This window comes from Trichechus manatus, unplaced genomic scaffold, assembly GCF_000243295.1.
Source record: "Trichechus manatus latirostris isolate Lorelei unplaced genomic scaffold, TriManLat1.0 scaffold00070, whole genome shotgun sequence".
NCBI lineage: Eukaryota > Metazoa > Chordata > Mammalia > Sirenia > Trichechidae > Trichechus > Trichechus manatus.
The window spans coordinates 7,985,603-8,004,527 of record NW_004444006.1 but is presented as its reverse complement, the minus strand read 5'-3'; the positions used below and the strand labels follow the sequence as shown (position 1 = coordinate 8,004,527).

Here is an 18,925-nt window from a genome sequence, read left to right as displayed (position 1 = left end):
AGGAGAAACAAAAAGCACTGCACTATGATTAGGGACTGTAGATGGCACGGTGCAGGTGTGGATCAATACTCACAAATGACCACAACTTAGCAATTTTCTGCATACAAACCAGACGTTCATCAATTAACTACAGAAAACTATTAATCCCAGGCTGACTTCCTTATGCCACCCATGTATTTTTGGGCTTCTTACCAGTGCGGATTTCAAAAAATTATTTCAAATTTAGCCTAAAAATAACAATTAAAAGCCAGTTTTAAGAAAAAAGATTTTTAAAAAACATTTAAATGCAGCTATAATCATCTTCTCATTATATTGATTTCCCCCATATTTGACGTATGAACACTGTCTCATTCAACTAGTTCTTTCTGGGCTGACTAGCTCCTTATCTGTCAATTTCCTTAGGGAAGAATTATAACAAGCAAGAATTCTCACCTGCAGTAACTGGCCTGGATGGAGAGAGCCCAGGAAAGGAGATGTATGGCAGTAAACAGTTTCCCCATATTTGCAATCTGGGGCTCCAGGATCCTTTCCGGGTTTCTATGAAGAAGACAGCAACACCCAGTTACTATCACAGAATATAATTAATAAACCTACACAAAAATATTCCATGACCATGGCACTTTACTAACATGATTAAAAAAGGTATTTCTTTCTCCCAAGAAATTTATAGTATAAAGAAAACAAAGTACATATTCAGAGATATCACTGGACATCTAACTATAGCTATATCAATAACAAAGATTTTTCTGAGCAGAGACTCACCCGTTTATAGTAGTTTTTTATCTTGGTTGCCATGCCAACCTGCATCATTAAGGGTCCATTTTCCTCACTGTATTCTGCAAGAATAAGATCTCCATCTTTGCCTGTGAGGTCCTGAGGTGTGCGCATAAAAAACATCTCTCCACCACCTGAAGCTTGCCTCTCTTGTTCTCTCATCTGTCCAGAACAAGAACACAGCTCAGTTCATGACAGATTCATTCTAAGGCAAATACACCAAAAAAGCTTCTACCTTGCTTTTTTCAATTACATCATGAAAATTTTCAAACATAAAGTTGAAAGACTAGTACTATGAACACCTATTAACCCACCGCCTACGTGTAACTTTTTTTTTGTTTATATGTTGCCTGTTTGTTTTATCTTTATAGATTTCGCTATACCATTTTCGAAAGCTGCAGTCATAATACTTCCCCCTAAGTATTTTCTTCTTGCACGCATCTTTTAAGAATAAGGACATTTTATCATACCAAAACCTCTGGGACACAGCAAAGGCAGTTCTCAAAGGACAATTTATAGCAATAGACGCACACATCAAAAAAGAAGAAAGAGACAAAATCAAAACATTAACTACACAACACGAACAAATAGAGAACAGCAAAAGAAGCCCAAGCCACCAGAAGAAAGGAAATAATAAAGAACAGAACAGAAATAAATGAAATAAGAGAACAGAAAAACAATAGAAAGAATCAACAAAACCAAAAGTTGGTTCTCTGAAAGGATCAACAAAACGAACAAACCACTGGCCAAACGGACAAAAGAATAACAGGAGAGAACGCAAATAACCCAAATAAGAAATGAAATGAGGGACATTACAATAGACCCAACTGAAATAAAAAGGATCAGAACAGAGTATTATGAAAAACTATACTCCAACAAATTTAAAAACCTAGAGGAAATGGATAAATTTCTAAAAACACACTACTACCCAAACTAACACAAAGTGATGTTGAAAATCTGAACAGACCCGTAACAAGAGAAGAGATTGAGAAGGTAATTAAAAAAACTCCCAACAAAAAAAACAACCCTGGCCCAGATGGCTTCACTGGAGAATTCTACAAAACATTCAGAAGAGCTTATACCAGTACTACTCAAACTATTTCAGAAAACAGAAAAGAAAGCAACACTTCTGAAATCATTCTATGAAGCCAGCATAACCCTGATACCAAAACTAGGCAAATGTACCACAAAAAAAGAAAATTATAAACCAGTTATCACTCATGAATATAGATGTAAAAATTCTCAACAAAATTCTAGCCAATAGAATTCAGCATATCAAAAAAAAATACACCACGACCAAGTAGGATTCATACCAGCTATGAAAGGATGGTTCAACATTAGAAAATCAACCAACGTAATCCACCACATAAGTAAAAGGAAAGAAAAGAATCACATGATCATCTCAATTGATACAGAAAAGGCATTCGACAAAGTCCAACACCCATTCCTGATAAAAACTCTCAATAAAATAGGTATAGAAGGCAAATTTCTCAACATAATAAAGGGCATCTATGCAAAACCGATGGCCAACATCACTCTTAATGGAGAGAGGCTGAAAACATTCCCCTTGAGAACAGGAACAAGACAAGGATGCCCTTTATCACCACTCCTATTTAACATTGTACTGAAGTCCTAGCTAGAGTAACAAGGCAAAAAAAAGAAAGAAAGGGCATCCAAATTGGTAATGAACAAGTTAAACTGTCCCTATTTGCCTATGATGCTATACACAGAAAACCCAAAAGACTCCACGAGAAAACTACTGGAATAGAAAGATTCGGCAGATTGGCAGGATACAAGATAAACATACAAAAATCAGTTGGATTCCTATACACCAATAAAGAGAATGATGAAAAGGAAAACAATACTATTTATAGTAGCCCCTAAAAAAATAAGATACTTAGAAACAAATCTAACCAGGGATGTAAAAGACCTATACAGAGAAAACTACAAAACACTTCTGCAAGAAACCAAAAGAGATCTACGTAAATGGAAAAACATATCATGCTCATGGATAGGTAGACTCAACATTGTGAAAAGTGACAATTCTACCCAAAGCAATCTACAAATACAATGCAATCCCCATCCAAATACCAACATTCTTCAAAGAGATGGAAAAACTAATCATTAACCTTATATGGAAAGGGAAAAAGCCCTGGATAAGTAAAGCACTACTGAAAAAGAAAAATAAAGTAGGAGGACTCGCACTACCTGACCTCGGAACCTACTATACAGCTACGGTAGTCAAAACAGCCTGTTACTGGTATAACGACAGATACACATTGACCAATGGAACAGAATTGAGAACCCAGATATAAACCCATCCACCTACGGTCACCTGATCTTCGACAAGGGCCCAAAGTCCATCAAATGGGGAAAAGACAGTCTTTTTAATGAATGGTGCTGGCAAAACTGGATGTCCATCTGCAAAAAAATGAAACAGGACCCATACTTCACACCATATACAAAAACTAATTCAAAATGGATCAAAAACCTAAATATAAAGCCAAAAACTATAAAGTTCACAGAATAAAAAATAGGATCAACACTAGAAGCCCTAATACACGGAATTAAAAGGATGCAAACCATAACCAAGAACACACAAACTCTAGTAGATAAGCTAGATAACTGGGATCTTCTAAAAATTAAACACTTATGCCTTTCAAAAGACTTCACCAAAAGAGTAAAAAGAGAACCTACAGACTGGGAAAAAATTTTTGGACATTACAAGTCAGACAAAGGTCTAATCTCCAAAATCTCCAAGGAAATCCAATACCTCTACAACAAACAGACAAATAATCCAATTAAAAAATGAGCAAAGGAGATGGACACTTCACCAAAGAAGACATTCAAGCAGCCAACAGACACATAAGGAAATGCTCGCGATCACTGGCTATTAGAGAAATGCAAATCAAAACCACAATGAGATACCTTCTCACCCTGGCATTACTGGCACGAATCAAAAACACTGGAAATAACAAATGCTGGAGAGGCTGTGGGGAGATCGGAGTTCTTAGGCATTGCTGGTGGGAACGTAAAGTGATACAACCATTTTGGAAAAGAATAGGGCGCTTCCTTAGAAAGCTAGAAATATACCATACGATCCAGCAATCCCACTCCTAGGAATAGATCCTAGAGAAATAAGAGCCCTCACACAAATAGACATATGCACACCCATGTTCACTGCAGCACTGTTCACATTAGCAAAAAGATGAAAACAACCTAGATACCCATCAACAGATGGAGGAATAAACTATGGTACATACACACAATGGAGTACCGTGCAATAATAAAAACAGTGATGAATCTGTGAAGCATCTCATAACACAGATGAAACTGGAGGACATTATGCGGAGTGAAATAATTCAACAACAAAAAGACAAATATTGTACGAGACCACCACTGTAAAAACTCATGAAATAGTTTACACACAAAAAGAAACAATCTTTGATGGTTACGAGGTATAGGAGGGGTGGGGGAGAATACTTAATAGACAAGTGGTAACTTTGGTGAAAGGTAAGGCAGTACACAATACTGGGGAAGCCAGCACAACTTGTACAAGGAAAGGTCATGAAAGCTCCATAGACACATCCAAACTCCCTGAGGGACCGAATCGCTGGGCGGAGGGGTGTGGGGACCATGATCTCGGGGAACATCTAGCTTAACTGACATATTTTATAAAGAAAATGTTCTACATTCTACCTTGGTGAGTAGCGTCTGGGGTCTTAAAAGCCTGTGAGCAGCCATCTAAGATACTCCACTGGTCTCACCCCTTCGGGAGCAACGGAGAATGAAGAAAACAAGATACAAGGAAAAGATTAGTCCAAAGGACTAATGGACCACAACCACCACAGCATCCACCAGACTGAGTCCAGTACAGCTAGATGGTGCCCAGCTACCACCATTGACTGCTCTGACAAGGATCACAACAAAGAGTCCTGGACAGAGCTGGAGAAGGATGTGGAACAACATTCTAACACACAAAAAAGATCAGATCTACTGGCCTGACAGAGACTTGAGAAACCCTGAGAGTATGGCCCCTAGACACCCTTTTAGCTCAGTAATGAAGTTACTTCCGAGGTTCACCCTTCAGCCAAAGATTAGACAGCCCCATAAAACGAAACGAGACTAATGGGGCACAACAGCCCAGGGACAAGGAATAGAAGGCATGAGGGGACAGAAAGCTGGTAATAGGGTACCCAAGGTCAAGAAGGGAGAAAGTTGGCATGTCGTGGGGTTGTTAACCAATGTCATAAAACAATATGTGTGTTAATTGTTTAATGAGAAACTATTTGTTCTGTAAACCTTCATCTAAAGTATAAGGACGTTCTCCTAAACAACTACATTATATCCTATCTAAGAAAATAAACAATTATATCCTAATATTACCTAATATCCAATCCATTTCCCCCATTTGTACCCCACTATCTTTTTACAGACGTTTCTTTTTCCTTCCTAACCGGAATTCACTCATACCTTGGCCTTCTTTTTGATGTGCTTTAACAAAGGTTGGACCGAGTGGGGACCTGGCTGAGATAGTGTCCCAAAGGAGTACTTTTTCAGAGGTGGGCGATGGAACTGCCGGAGTTTGATGGGCCCCATGTGAGTGGGAAAGAAGGGCTGCCGTAATTCCACAGCAGGAATTGAGTGCTAAAAACAGGAAATATAAAGGTTCAAATTAAATACTACTTCCAGCCTAGGCAAAATTAACCACATCCTTCATCAGAAGCAGTGAGTTCCCCCCCACCACAGAGAAGATGCTACTTTTACCTGAATAATATTCCCTCCAAAGGTGCCTCGAAGACCCTGTTGCTTGGGGTAGTAATACTCATCATTGGAGAGATTCCATGGATCTTTCACTTCTGGCTGAGACATGTTCTAATGACAGATCATCAAATACAATAAACCTTATTAGACTACCGTTCTCCATTACCTTTCTTGGTTCTTCTAAACACCAAGTCCTCTTTCCCTTCACAGACCTGCTGTGGTTCCTCCTTGATGACTCCTGTTTTTCCTAAGAGAATTCGACTCTTCTTCAGCGATGATTCCTTCTTACTCTCCTTGGAGGGGGAGTTAGAGGTAGCCTCTTCCTTCTCATCAGGAATTTCTGAGAATGAAATAAGTCACTCTGGAGTGGCTATCCCTGAAGATTCACCTTTCCTAGTGATACCTTTGCAGTTCCTAACTAGATCTCTCTTCCTGCTTGAGATGACTTTTATTCCATGATTCACTCTAACCAAACTGCACTCCCGAAAAATCTCAAAAAATGTTACTTTCCAACACTCCTACATTTATATGTTTTCCCTAAATAATCCACAAATACTAGAAACTGACAGCCACAACTTTGCTCTCTAAATTGCTACCTGGAAGCTTCTAGTATTGACCTTCTCCAACTCTTTTGAGTTCCTCCTGCCCCTTGACATTAGCAGCAAGTTGTCAAAGATGGAGAAGGAACATTGGCCTCTGACAGTACCATACCCAAAATGAGGTTCTCATCATTGGGATCAAGTGTCAAAACAGGAGGCTCCAACAGCTGGGGCATGGACTGAGCATCCCAAATGATATTGTCCTCCCAACGTCCATACACCAGCTCCTCATTGTCAATGGGAAAAATGGAGTACCAAGGTTTGTCATCATCCAAGGTGGCTGTAAAACCTAGTCAAAGCAGAAGGAGGAAACCCTAAATAACAGACAAAATGTTTATGTCCATTCCAAGCATGACTGTAAGGAGGGGAAAAAGAGCAAATGTTAGTAGAGTTACTCATGTAGCTACTGAAAAGGAACCTACTGAACAGTGTACTTCTCACTTTAAAAAAATGTAGCAGACAAAATATTCATTGTGATATTTTTTATAATAGTTAACATTTCAACAGTCTCAATATTTAACAGTAAGGGACTGATTAAATAAATTATGGTAATAAATGATATGGAAACAATAAATGGCAGTAAAATATATTAATAAATACAATTATTGGTAAATAAATCATGAAACATTCACATAAAAGTATTAATCAACCAATAAAGTGTTTTAAAAATGGAAACAAAAAAACCTATTTCTTAAAAGAAAATCACATACACTTTTGTTTTTCCTCCTAATTATAGAAATAATCCTGGTTAATTGAAGAAAATTTAGAAAATACAGGAAGGTATAGATAAGAAAACTGAAGCTGCCTATAATCTTACAGATCAGAAATAGCCACTGTGAACCCTTTAGTATATTTCCTTTTAGTGTATCTTTATATAGTTTGCTTTTTTTTCAATTACACAAATGGGATATCAAATATGCTATTTCATATCCTGTTTTTTCCCACTGAAAATGAGTTTCCCATGTCATTAAACATGTTTATGAAGAACTCTGAATGACACAGAAAAATATTTGTTAAGCCAAAAGCACAGTATACAGAACACTGTTTATATAGAAATAAGCTCAACTACACAGGCACACAAAAGACAAAAGACAGACTGCAAGGAAATACACTATGAAATTAACAGCTGATAATTTCTGGATAGTAAAACTACTAGTGGTTTTTTGGGGGGAGGTATGCTGTACTGTATTTTCAAAGTTTTCTACATTAAACATGGCTTATCTTTTTCTTTTTAACCTATTTAAGAAAGAAAAAGCAAATGCTACAATGATAAAGGCAAAGGGACTTTGAGAATAAAAGTAGGCTAGAAAGCATTATTATAGTTCAGAAAGATCTTTAACTTCATAGTGGCTTTCAAATTTTTCTAATGAGAATCCAGAGTCCATCCTAACTCATTAACTGGGTAGAAAAAAAATTCATCAGACGAGAATTAGGGCTCAGATTCAAAACATTTCACTTCAGCAGCCCAAAATATCATAGCTAAGCCTGCTTAAGATGACTGAGTTGGAAAGTAGTGGGCTGGACACAGCTAGCATGGAAGCACACCTTGTTGAACATTGTAAGCCATGGCATTCCTAGTCATACTGGAAGGAAGCCAGCCTGCCAGGCTTGCACGCTGAGGTTTTGTCCCTTTATGTTTGACATCCTCCCCATCCCAAATGATATCATCCTCCCAGTGCAGTTGGGTCACCATCAGGAAGTTTTCATCAGCCAGAAGATCAGTGCCACTGCTCTCCTCAAGCTTCCTAAAGTCCTGTAGAAATAGGGGAAGGAACAACGAATCACTGACTGGTCACAGTTCCCACTTCTAATTCCGTATCAGAGATACTTCATAAGTGGTCCTTGAGAAGAACCACCTGATAATGGAGGAGTATCTGCCTCCTTCCATTCCTGGTATGGCACATCACTCATTTCACAAACAGAATCCTTGCAACAGGACCCTAGCTGCCAGGGTGGTATACCACACCAAGCAAAAGCATTAGACATCTAAATCTCCCACCAAAGAAACCCTACCCAACATTTTCCCAATTGAAAAGTTAGTAAAACTGACAGGCCCTGGGCATACTGATTCCTTTCTTACATCCCGGTGTTGCTCACCTCTATCATTCTACATTTTATCACAGGTTCGTGTTCTGTCTTTCTCAGTTTGAAGCCATAGTCAAACCCACTGCCATCTTCAGGGACACCCAGCATATCGTACCACAGTCGGGCAGGCCCATAACGCCACTCAGCCACTCTTGGTTTGGTATCTGTTACTTTGTCTATATCTCCAGTTGACTGGGAAAACTTAGACTCCACTGGAGCCATCATTGTAATCTGTAACAGAGGAAAGAAGCTGAAGGGGAGAGATTTCTTGATCCCGTATGTCCTAAAAGTATAGGGAGTTAATAGTCAGGAGGGGAACTTAAAAGAAGCCACAAGGAAGATTCTTAAAACAACAATCTTCACCTGGAGTTGGAATGTAAGCAATGGAAGTATATCATGGCACACTCTGCCTATCAATCCAACCTTCCCATTTACCAGTATATGCATTACCATCTACTCCTTTCCCCCCCCAACTACCATACTTTCTGTTACAATAAGGAAGGGAGAGTCACTGGGATTGAACTCATGATTACTCATTGACAATCAGCACAGGACTTTGCCTGCTAAGGTATTGTTTCTAAAGTAGACATAAGCTAGGAAGAACTCATTTGTTCCCCTTGCAGGCCTTAATCCTAGGTCTATATTTTGCCTACTTCATCATCAGAGAGGCACTGCTCTGGAGGTGGTGGCGGAGCATAGTCATAGTTCCACAAAGACTTCTGGTTGACTTCTGAGTCTACCGAGCACTCCACCTCCTGGATCTGCTCTTCCTGTATAAGCTCACGGTGCTTCTTTTTCCTCTTTCTCCGAGCACTCCGCCAAACAGATGGGACGTTCTTCCCTGGTCCAAAAAGACGGAGAAAGCGTAACACCTAAAACAGAACATGTTACTATGTCACAGATTCAATGCCAGATAGGAAAACAGTAGTACACGGGCCTGGAAACTCCCCTGAAGGTCTACTCAACTGTGAGGGAGGGATAACGAATGCTGAACTCAGATTTGTAACATCTACCAAGAAAGTAAAGAAGTGTCCCTCAATAATTTGGACTACTTCTTTTAAAACAGGACAACTTCTGTTAAGGACAACATAAATCACATTTACCATCAAGGTATACAACTTCAAAAAAAGACTTAATATAATATAAAGAGCTCCTATAGTCAACATGTTACTGAATAAGGAAATCCTTAGATCTTATCCATTCTATATTCATCATCTTAAAACAGAACTCAGTATTTGGAAGAGGTCAGTGGTTTGCAATGTGGGTGTTTTCCACAGGAAGTACCTTGCCTGGCCGAAATTCTGGGAAAAGTTCCGTGACACTCGGCAACAGCTTGGTGGCATCATGCTGCATAATCCCAGCCAATGGTAGGGTCAGCTTTCCATCCTCAGATTCTGCCTGTGTTGCTTCCTGAGGTCCCATGTCAGATTCTGAGTCAGAGGAACTACTGAAGTCCACTTTCTCTGAGGCCAAAGAGGAAGGGGCAATGATGGAGGGCAAGATGATGCCTTCTCCATCTTCAGACACTGCAACAAGGAAGAGAAATCCCTGTGGCATGTAACTGTGAGCATATTTCCTCAAATTCAGCCAACACCCACTCTAGGCTATACACGCACAACTCAACTGCAGGGGTTATAATCCCAAGCACCCAGGTTACTAGTACACAACCCAGAAAATTCATTCCAACTCAGTATCTCCCACCATCCCCAACTCACCTTGTACCTGGTACCCTATGGTTGTGATGAGAGAAAACAAAGACTATTACTACATTTACTACTTTCTATAACTATATGAGATTAAAGGAATGTGACTAACAGCAAATTAATTTACCCAGGCCCTATCATGTCCAGTTCAGGGATCCATATGCTGGAGATTTTTTTGGGGGGGGCTCACAGGTTAACAATGAAATTTGTTTAACATAAAATAAAACCTATTACGTAAAGTTAACAGATGATATTTAGCCTGCAGACTAAAAAGGAAATGGCTTAAAACTGCAATAGGAGGAGTTTAGGTTAACATAAGCCCATAAATATAGAAGACCAAAGACAAGGCTCTTTCCCAGTCTTCTAGCCTGTTACTCTTGCATGCAAAGGAATAGGTAAGATGATCACTGAAGACTCTATCAGCCTTTGAAATCTCTGAATATCTGAAAGTTGGTTCTGTATGATTTACACACATTCTAGGGTACCTTTCTCATTTAACTATTTCTTTTTAAAGAGAGCCATCTGAACAGGTAGTTTCCAAATACCCATATGAAGATCATTTGCATCAGAAATCATTTGGAGGCCAACTCTTTAAAATTCCTGGGCTCTACCCTAAATCTTCTGAATCAGACTTTCCAGGGGTGGGAGTCAGAAATGACTATTTTTTAAAGACCTGAGGTAATTCTGAAGGGCAGCTAGACTTGAGAACCACATTTCCTTTAATTGCATGTGAAGATACTTTAAGTAAAGCTTTCTTCTAATGCTAAAATTTAAAGATATGAATGAATCATTTCTAGAAGTTTTATGCTTTCCCAGCAGCTCAATTTTAATAACCCCTTATGTGTGTGCCGAAGTCTAGACTAATGAGTGGAAATTAGCTCCTTAGACAAAAACCAAGCAGTCTCTACTCACCACTGGCAATAGTATCCTGGTCCTTATCCTTCTTTATTAATACCGGGGGTGGTGGTGGGGGCGGCATCAATTTGCAGTCAATGTCTTCACAATCAGCATCATAGTCATCTTCATCATAATCTAATAAAACCAAGATGATCTCCTCAATATCCAGAAAATTAGACAATAGCCTTGTGCTCCCTATCACTCAAGAATTTAAAGCACCACACGAAGCTCTTAAGGACACACAGGAGATGCAGCTTCTACCTTCAGAAACAGAAGACATCGTGGTATAGACAAACGTCATAACACTACGTATAGGGTCTGACACAGGAATGTAGTGAGCTCACAAGAGCTACTGGAAACTTCTGGCTCCTTCTTCTGATCAAATCCTGCTTTTCATTTTCACCCTGCTCAATCTCATAAATTGAATTTAACATTCTTTTTCCTCTGTCAGTTTTGACTAAGACTGAACTTTCTTCTCCACTTTTTCTACCTACCTTCTGCAGTTTGTTAATTTTTTCCACTGCCTTTTTAACCATTGGCATCACTCAATACTTGGCCTTCAACACTTTGCTTTTATCCCCCTACACACTCACCATTCTTTCTCAGGAACCACCTTTATCCAGATTAAACCCAAGTCTCTATATCTTGCCCTAACCTCTCAACCTCTACAATTCCACTGCATTTTCTGTTGCCTAAAGAACCTTTCCACTCGGATATCCAACAACTCTCTTATATCACGAGGTCCCTGGGTGGCACAAATGATTTGTGGTACTCCACTAACCTGGTAGCCCAGTGGTTAAGCACTTGACTGATAACCAAAAAGTCAGTGGTTTGAGCCCACCAGCCACTCCACGTAAGAAAGATGTGGCAGTCTGCTTCTGTAAAGATTATAGCCTTGGAAACTCTGCGGGGCAGGTCTACTCTGTCCTATAACGTCACTATGAGTCACAATCGACTCAATGGCAATGGGTTTGGTTTTTTGGTTTGACTAACCTAAAAGATGGTAGTTCGAACCCACCCAGCGGCATCATGGAAGAATAGCCTGGCAATATGCTTCTGTAAAGATTACAGCCAAGAAAACCCTATGCTGCACTTCTACTTTGTTACACATGGGGTTGCCATGAGTTGGAATCAACTCGACAGCAACAGGTTTGGTTATCTTATATCACTGAAATAACCCTTACCTCATTCAAATTCTCTTTTGTTACTATCAATACTACCTTTATCCTCACTTTCCCAGTTTGTGACTTTAGTCCTATTTCCTTCATCAATCTCTTAACCCCCAACACCTCTTTTCTAATTATTAACGCTATTGTTAGTTGCCAGTCGAGTTGATTCCGACTCATGGCAACCACGTGTGCAGCGCAGAACTGCTCCATAGGGTTTTCAAGGCTAGGACCTTTCAAAAGCAGATCACCAGGCCTGGGTTCCAAGGCGCCTCTGGGTATGTTCCATCAGCCAACATTTCAGCTAGTAGTCAAGCACTTAACCATTCGCACCACACAGGGGCTTCTAATCATCAATAGCAATAATTATATCAACTTCCATTTACTGTACTCCCATTATGTGCCAGACATTTGTAGTTATTTTACTTATAATCCTCCCAATAATGCTCCAAAATAGGAATTAGAATTCTGAGATACAGAACTTAGGTCACTTACTCAGTTAGTATGGCTTTAAGTGACAAAATAACAATTCAAACCTGTTTTAATGACAAAGCTTGTACTCTCTCCAGCACACATCCTCACCAAGTCCCTTTGATGTTTTTTTGGCAACTCTCAAGTTTGACCCTTCCTATCATTTTCCACATTTGTCACCCTATTCTAGAACTTGATAATTTACATCAAGCCTGCTAGAAGAGTCTCCAAGTTAGTCTGCCACTTCTCCCTTTTCTACTCAAAACCCCAGAGCAACAAGCACCACTTCTCTAAAGTATCATTTAGGAAAAGGTAACTACATTTACTGAGCACCTGTATGACCCTGGCACTGTACTGTAGAGGTGCTTTCACATCACATGATAATGAACTTAAATTCTCACAAAAGCCTAACTTAATGAGGTAGGTGTTATCACCTTTATTGCAGAGAAAAAAACTAAAGGATTATTTCAAATGAGAAACCCAAGCTTCTGAAATTAAGCTAATTGCCCAGGGTCACACAAAATATAGATTTGGGATCCGAATCTAGGGCATTCTGAACTTAAGACATTCTGACTTCAAAGTCCATTTTCTTTTCATTATACCACTCTGCCTCTTACTTAACAATCTATGTTGATTTATAATTCTTCATGGCATCAAACCCCAAGTAATGCATACATAAACGTGCTATTAAATTGCTCCCAACATTTAAGTATTTTTGGTTATTGCTATTCGGCAGTATACTTTCCATTCCTTTCAAGCAAACCTGCTAGACAATCCCCCCTCCCTTGCTTATTTTTATCTCCAAGCCTTTAGACTAGCCATGCTTCCAAACCAAACTGCCCTGCTGCTTGCTTCCTCTCCACCAAACCTTGTCTCTCATCTCTTTGGAAATTTTGTTCAAATTTTACCTCCATGAAGCCTTCCATAATGATCTCCATCCACTTCTAAAGAAGCACTCTTGTAAATTAAGCTGTGCAAAGGGGTCAATGCCAGGGAAGGGGGAAGCTAAGGGCATAGGTGAAGGCACGCCTAGAGGACAACAGAACCTGGAAATGAGCATCCCATAGTACTGAGACTATCAAATGCAGTATCCCCGTTTTCCAGGAAGTCAGCTCATAGAACCCAACTAAAAACCCCCACTCATCCTCTTCCTTACCATCCCTAGTCAAGACAATAAACCCGTACCTAAAAATTACACCTTCCACTCAAAATTAGAGCTGCCATCACCATCCCCCTTACCCTTAGTCAAAATATTAGTGCTCAAAAACATCAGCTATACTATTTGACTTAGTTATTCTGGCAGCCCCTCAACACTAAATATAACATTCTATACAGAAACACGGGCTTGTAAATTAATTTATGCCTTCTTATTATGGATAATTGTTTTGCATTTGTTTATCCCATCTTCCCCAAATGATAACCAATTCTTGAAGGTACAGCCTGTATCTTCCATTTTTCTTGGGTTACTTCTTATGTATATGGTGCAATTAATTCTCTTTACATTAAAAGCACTCAAATCCATTAACTGGTCTTGAAGAGACTAAATTCAAGTATTTACTAAGGTTTTACCTACATTTTTCAGCAACCTGAAATCTAATGCAAAGAAGAGGTGAACAATGCATAAGCAATGAGCAACTCGTAACAAAATTTCAAGCAGTCAGAGGCAGTGTAGGGTAATCTTCTTGTTGTTAGGTGCCGTCTAGTCGGTTCCAACTCATAGCGACCCTATAGGACAGAGTAGAACTGCCCTATAGGGTTTCCAAGGAGTGGTTGGTGGACCTGAAATGCCAACCTTCGGTTAGCAGCCAAGCTCTTAACCACTACACCACAATGAATCACAACGAGTAACTCTAGGTTCCAAGACCACTAAACTTTGAGCTCCTCAAGATCAGGTAACGTATTTCATTATCTTTGTTCCATACTGCCTACCACAGTTTATAGCACATAACTGGTGTTCAATCAACATCTAATGAACTAAAGTCGAATTACTCAGGATTTCCTTATTTATGAGGAGATTAAGAATAATCACTAGGATCGCTTCCAGCTCTGACACTGTGACTCCATGATGTAGCACCTTATACCAAAGAAAAAAACCTATGTTGAAAGCAAGCATTAAATACATTGTATCAGCATACAGGTGGCTGAATGATTAACAGAATTTGAGCCAACAAATACATGTGTTCATTTATATATAACATTGTATACTTAATCCTTCTTCGACTATAAATTCCTTGAGGACAAAAAAATGAGTTTATTTTAGTCTCTAACTTTTAACAGCATTTAGAACAGCACCATGAACCCTATTAAAAAAAAAAAAAACCAAACCCATTGCGTCGATTCCGACTCATAACGACCCTATAGGTACTCAAATACCAGGTGACAAAGAGGAGAACATTATCATCCTTACTTGGCATTTCCCAAGAATTTGGTGCTGAACCGTATGAGAAATAAAAAGCCTGAGTATGGCGAGACTGCTCCAGAACACAAAAGAGGATAGGAGCTACTTGGAACTAAGGTAACAAAGGGACAGAAGTAAAGCAAAGGCATAGAGAATAGGAACAATGGCAGAAAGTATGAATATCAGAGTCAAAACTGGACTACACAGGTAGAAAAATGCCCTGGAATGCTCTCTCGATGACACTGAAGAAATCACCTGAGTGGCAAAGGGGCTGCAAGCTCCCCATTGTCTGCTGATATCTTCGGCTTTCATCTTCTGCTACCTCATTGATATCTGAATAGTCCACAGCATCCTCTGTACTCTTAATCCATCCTATAAGTAAAAATAAAAGAGGGGGGGAGGATTTTCAACATAAAGCAAGTAACTCTCACTCCCTCAGATAATTCCCATTTAAAAATACATGTACAGTAAGTGGCTAGCATCCTCTCCCACTTTACTCCCCATGACCCAGGCTTCACCTTCATCATTTACCAGGGCACCGTCAGTCCCAGTCAATTCTTCATTGGCCGTAAGTTCAGTGATCAGGGTGCCCAGACCCAAAGCCCCCAAGCCTGCCAAGTGCTTCTTACACTCCTGAAAAAGGGACAGCACCAGAGTCGAAGGTAACAACTTCCAACACCACAAGCTTCCCACACCACAAGGCTCATTTCCCTGGTCCATGACAAAGCCATAAATCCATATGAAAAGTAACTCTGCAGTGTGCTAAAAGGAGCATTACATTCAAAAGCTGTAAAATAAATCTTCCGCTAAACTCCACATTAATCAGATCTTTATTAAAGTACCACGTCCAATTTCCATCACCGCTCTCTAAACATAACTTAAGATTTTTCAAAGAACCACCTCCAAGACCAAAAGAATGGAATAGTTCTCTGAAAAAGGTTAAGGCAACTGAGGTCATTTGAATTACAGAAGGCAAGGGGACGACTTTTTTGCTATCTTTTGCGTGTGTTGCAAGGGAAGGGAAACATTAACAGTTTTACTCCTTGAGAAAATGAACGTGAATGAAAAGTGAGTTTCAGATGGGCACGAAATAATTTCACGAATGTGAAGGAACACACTGGGAAAACTACGTAAAAATCATACTAGGACCAGAAAAAACCTGCCCTGGATGGTTTGAATATTCAATGTTCTAAGGGTTGGGGCCTGAACCAAATGATCTGTTCCAGGTTCTGTCCAGTCCTCTTGGGCCACCTCAGGTCAGCGGTGTCAGAATGCAGACCGGGTTTCAAGAATCCCCAAGAAAGTTGCCACAGTAATGATTTGAAAGCAATTTCCCTAGGTTAAATTATTGCTTTTTCTAAGTGTCTGATCAGGTGAAAAGTTGTCTCCAAAGCAACCCGCGCCCCTGATCTACAGAAAATCGTCGGTGTCTCGCCAATCATGCTCCTCTCCTCTTCCCGCCCACGCCCAGAAGGAAGCTCCCTCCCTCTACCGCATTTCTCCAAAATTTACTAAAATGGCATCCCGTTCTTCTTCTCATTTCCTCTTCTCTTAGGTTAACTGCGTCCTTTCAGAGCGGGCCACAACGTGCTCAATTCTCCTTTCCTAAGCATTCTCTATTCCCCTCATCCTACCTACTCGCCTTAGCAGCACCACCCCCATCCCTATCCCCACGCCCACCCCCTCACATCATCCAAGACGCTTTCCCCCTCCAGCTGCCCGGCTCCATTGATGTTGCCAAAAAGGAAACCGGTTAAAGAAAATGGACCGCCTCCGGCCGAATCTTCATCGCTGTCCGAGTCTGACATGATGGCGACTGCACTGCCGACAGCGACAGCAGGTCGCAGTAAATCCCAGCCCGGTCCCATAGACCGGAAATAAAAACATCCGTCGCCCTGAAGTGACTTACAGAGCTCCTTGACCCTACCAGCCTCCACCGGAAGCGGAATAAAGAAAAATTAACCGGAAAAACCGGCGGTCCTACGAGAAAAGAGAATAGGTGAAACTACTTTACTAACGGCTTTTCATTCGAACCTACGCGATCAGGAGGCTGAATATGTGAAAAGCGGTTGGTCAAAGAAAATGTTCAGTCCCGCCCCTTCCACTTAGCTACGCGGGAGCGTTCTCATTGCTTCGGATAAGAGCAACTGTTCTTCCTCCAATCAGAAGGAACTGCTGGAGTCACTAAGCCACACAACGCGGAAATAAAATTAGGACGCGTTTTTTTCTTCTGTGCTGTCTGCAGTTTCACTGCTCTGTTCAAAAGGTTCGTTTGTATGTTAGTTGCTTCGAATTGACATTTCTCCATATAAATGGATTTTTGCTTTATTTTCTCAACGTTTTATTTTGGAAATTTAAAAGTGAAAGATTAATAACATGAACAGATGACCCTTCATCTAGATTCACAGTTGTTAACATTTTGCCAGGTTGGTGTTTTTTTTTTTTTCCTGAACCATTTGAAAGTGAGGTACAGAAATTATTCCTCACCCCTAAGAATATACATCTTACTTTTTAAGCACAATCCCACCATCACATCTTTAAAATTAACAATGATTTAATGTCATGTAATCCAGTGTCCAGATTTCCCCAATTGTCCTAATTGAGGCATTTCATATTTTTTCAATCCAAACGTCATTCAAGGTTCATGCATTGCATTTGGTGAGCTCCCTTTGTCTTAATTTTGAATCCACTATGTATTTGTTTTTCGTGACATTAATTTTTTTTTTAAATTTAGGCATGTTGTCTTGAAAATAATTCTATATTCTGGATTTGTCAGATTATTTCTTCAAATTGATTCAGGCTAAATATTTTGACTGCCATCAGAAAGCTTGTACAATATCAGGTTATCCCAATATTCATGATGCTAAATTTATAACTTGGTTGAAATGGTAATGGCCAGATCGCTCCATCACAAAGATACATTTTTTCCATTTGTAATTAGTAAATAATCTATGAGGTGATACTTTGAGACTGTATGACTATTCTGTTCCCATCATCCTCGCGTGCAGTGGTTTAGCATCCACTGATAGCTTACCTGAATCAACTATATTGGGAGAGTGCAAAAGGGTGATTTTTCTAATTCTTAAATTCCTTCTACATTTACCAGCTGGAATTACTGGGTAAAGAACTTTCCATTTTGCTATCTCCTTTCTCCCTTTTAAAAAACTACTATGAATCTCATATTTTATTTTACACCATCATTAGTCTTTTGATGCTCAAATTGTTCCAAATTTGTCCAGGGGGAACCACTTCGTTCTGACTCTTACGTCCTTTTGGCATAATTTTGACGTAACTTTAAGCAGTTCCCTTGTTTCTTGGCACAAGATGTTCCAGGCTTACTCTGTACATTCCCTGTCCCAGACCTGTTATCAGCCATTTCTCAAAAGAGTCCTAGTTTCTTTTATTCGGGTATGATACTTAGAAACAAAGATCTGGGTATCATTGGTTGCAGGCCCTTTCAGTGGACAGAGCTAAGGAAACGTGGGAGGGAGAGAGGGAAGAAGGATTTATACTTATACTTCCAATTCAACATCACAGTGTTCTTCCTCACCTTCCCCCATTCCATATTTGTATCTTGCTTCTCTCACAGTGAAAACCCTGGTTTCCTATATCAATATATTTACTCTTTTCAGAATTACAACACTCATACCACTACCAACTGTAAGTGAAGTTCAGAAGTCCTTTGCAGTTTTTTGTCCTTAGAATATATCCCGCTAAAGATATACAGAATACTGTGTTCAAAAATTACTTGAATTTTTTTCCTTTGTGGACCAATCTTATGTATATTTAGAATCGTGTATCTGTTTGTATTCAAATTTAGGGTTTGCTTTTATTATCCTTTTTATATAATTTTTTTTGAGTATGTAAGCCTTCACATAAAGAGCTATTCCAAGAGAAGTCTTGCTCCCATGCCTGTGCCCTCTACTCCACTGCTACTCACTCCCTATAGGTATGTCATGGATTGAATTATGTCCCCAAAAAAATGTGTGTATCAATTTGGCTGGGCCATGATTCCCAGTATTGTGTGGTTGTCCTCCATTTTGTGATTGTAATTTTATGTTAAAGAGG

At 39.6% G+C, this 18,925-nt stretch overlaps 1 protein-coding gene across 6 annotated transcripts in view; it reads right to left on the bottom strand.

Annotated features, from left to right (window-relative positions):
- TAF1 (TATA-box binding protein associated factor 1) overlaps positions 1-18,109 on the bottom strand; it is a 114,314-nt gene extending 96,205 nt beyond the window's left edge. For 3 of the 6 annotated variants that reach the window (XM_023734680.1, XM_023734677.1, XM_004380139.1), the window contains exons 1-14: positions 16,546-16,725; positions 15,376-15,490; positions 15,113-15,229; positions 10,838-10,957; positions 9,507-9,748; positions 8,876-9,094; positions 8,235-8,453; positions 7,683-7,890; positions 6,250-6,426; positions 5,751-5,878; positions 5,542-5,649; positions 5,248-5,421; positions 763-936; positions 433-537 (exon numbers count right to left, since the gene is read on the bottom strand). In XM_023734680.1, coding sequence (XP_023590448.1) covers positions 433-537; positions 763-936; positions 5,248-5,421; positions 5,542-5,649; positions 5,751-5,878; positions 6,250-6,426; positions 7,683-7,890; positions 8,235-8,453; positions 8,876-9,094; positions 9,507-9,748; positions 10,838-10,957; positions 15,113-15,229; positions 15,376-15,490; positions 16,546-16,725 — 2,286 coding nt within the window. Of the gene's footprint in view, positions 1-432; positions 538-762; positions 937-5,247; positions 5,422-5,541; positions 5,650-5,750; positions 5,879-6,249; positions 6,427-7,682; positions 7,891-8,234; positions 8,454-8,875; positions 9,095-9,506; positions 9,749-10,837; positions 10,958-15,112; positions 15,230-15,375; positions 15,491-16,545 lie in introns of all 6 variants that reach the window. The other 3 variants (XM_023734678.1, XM_023734679.1, XM_004380140.1) reach the window with 3 other exon arrangements.
- Positions 18,110-18,925: the final 816 nt, after the last annotated feature.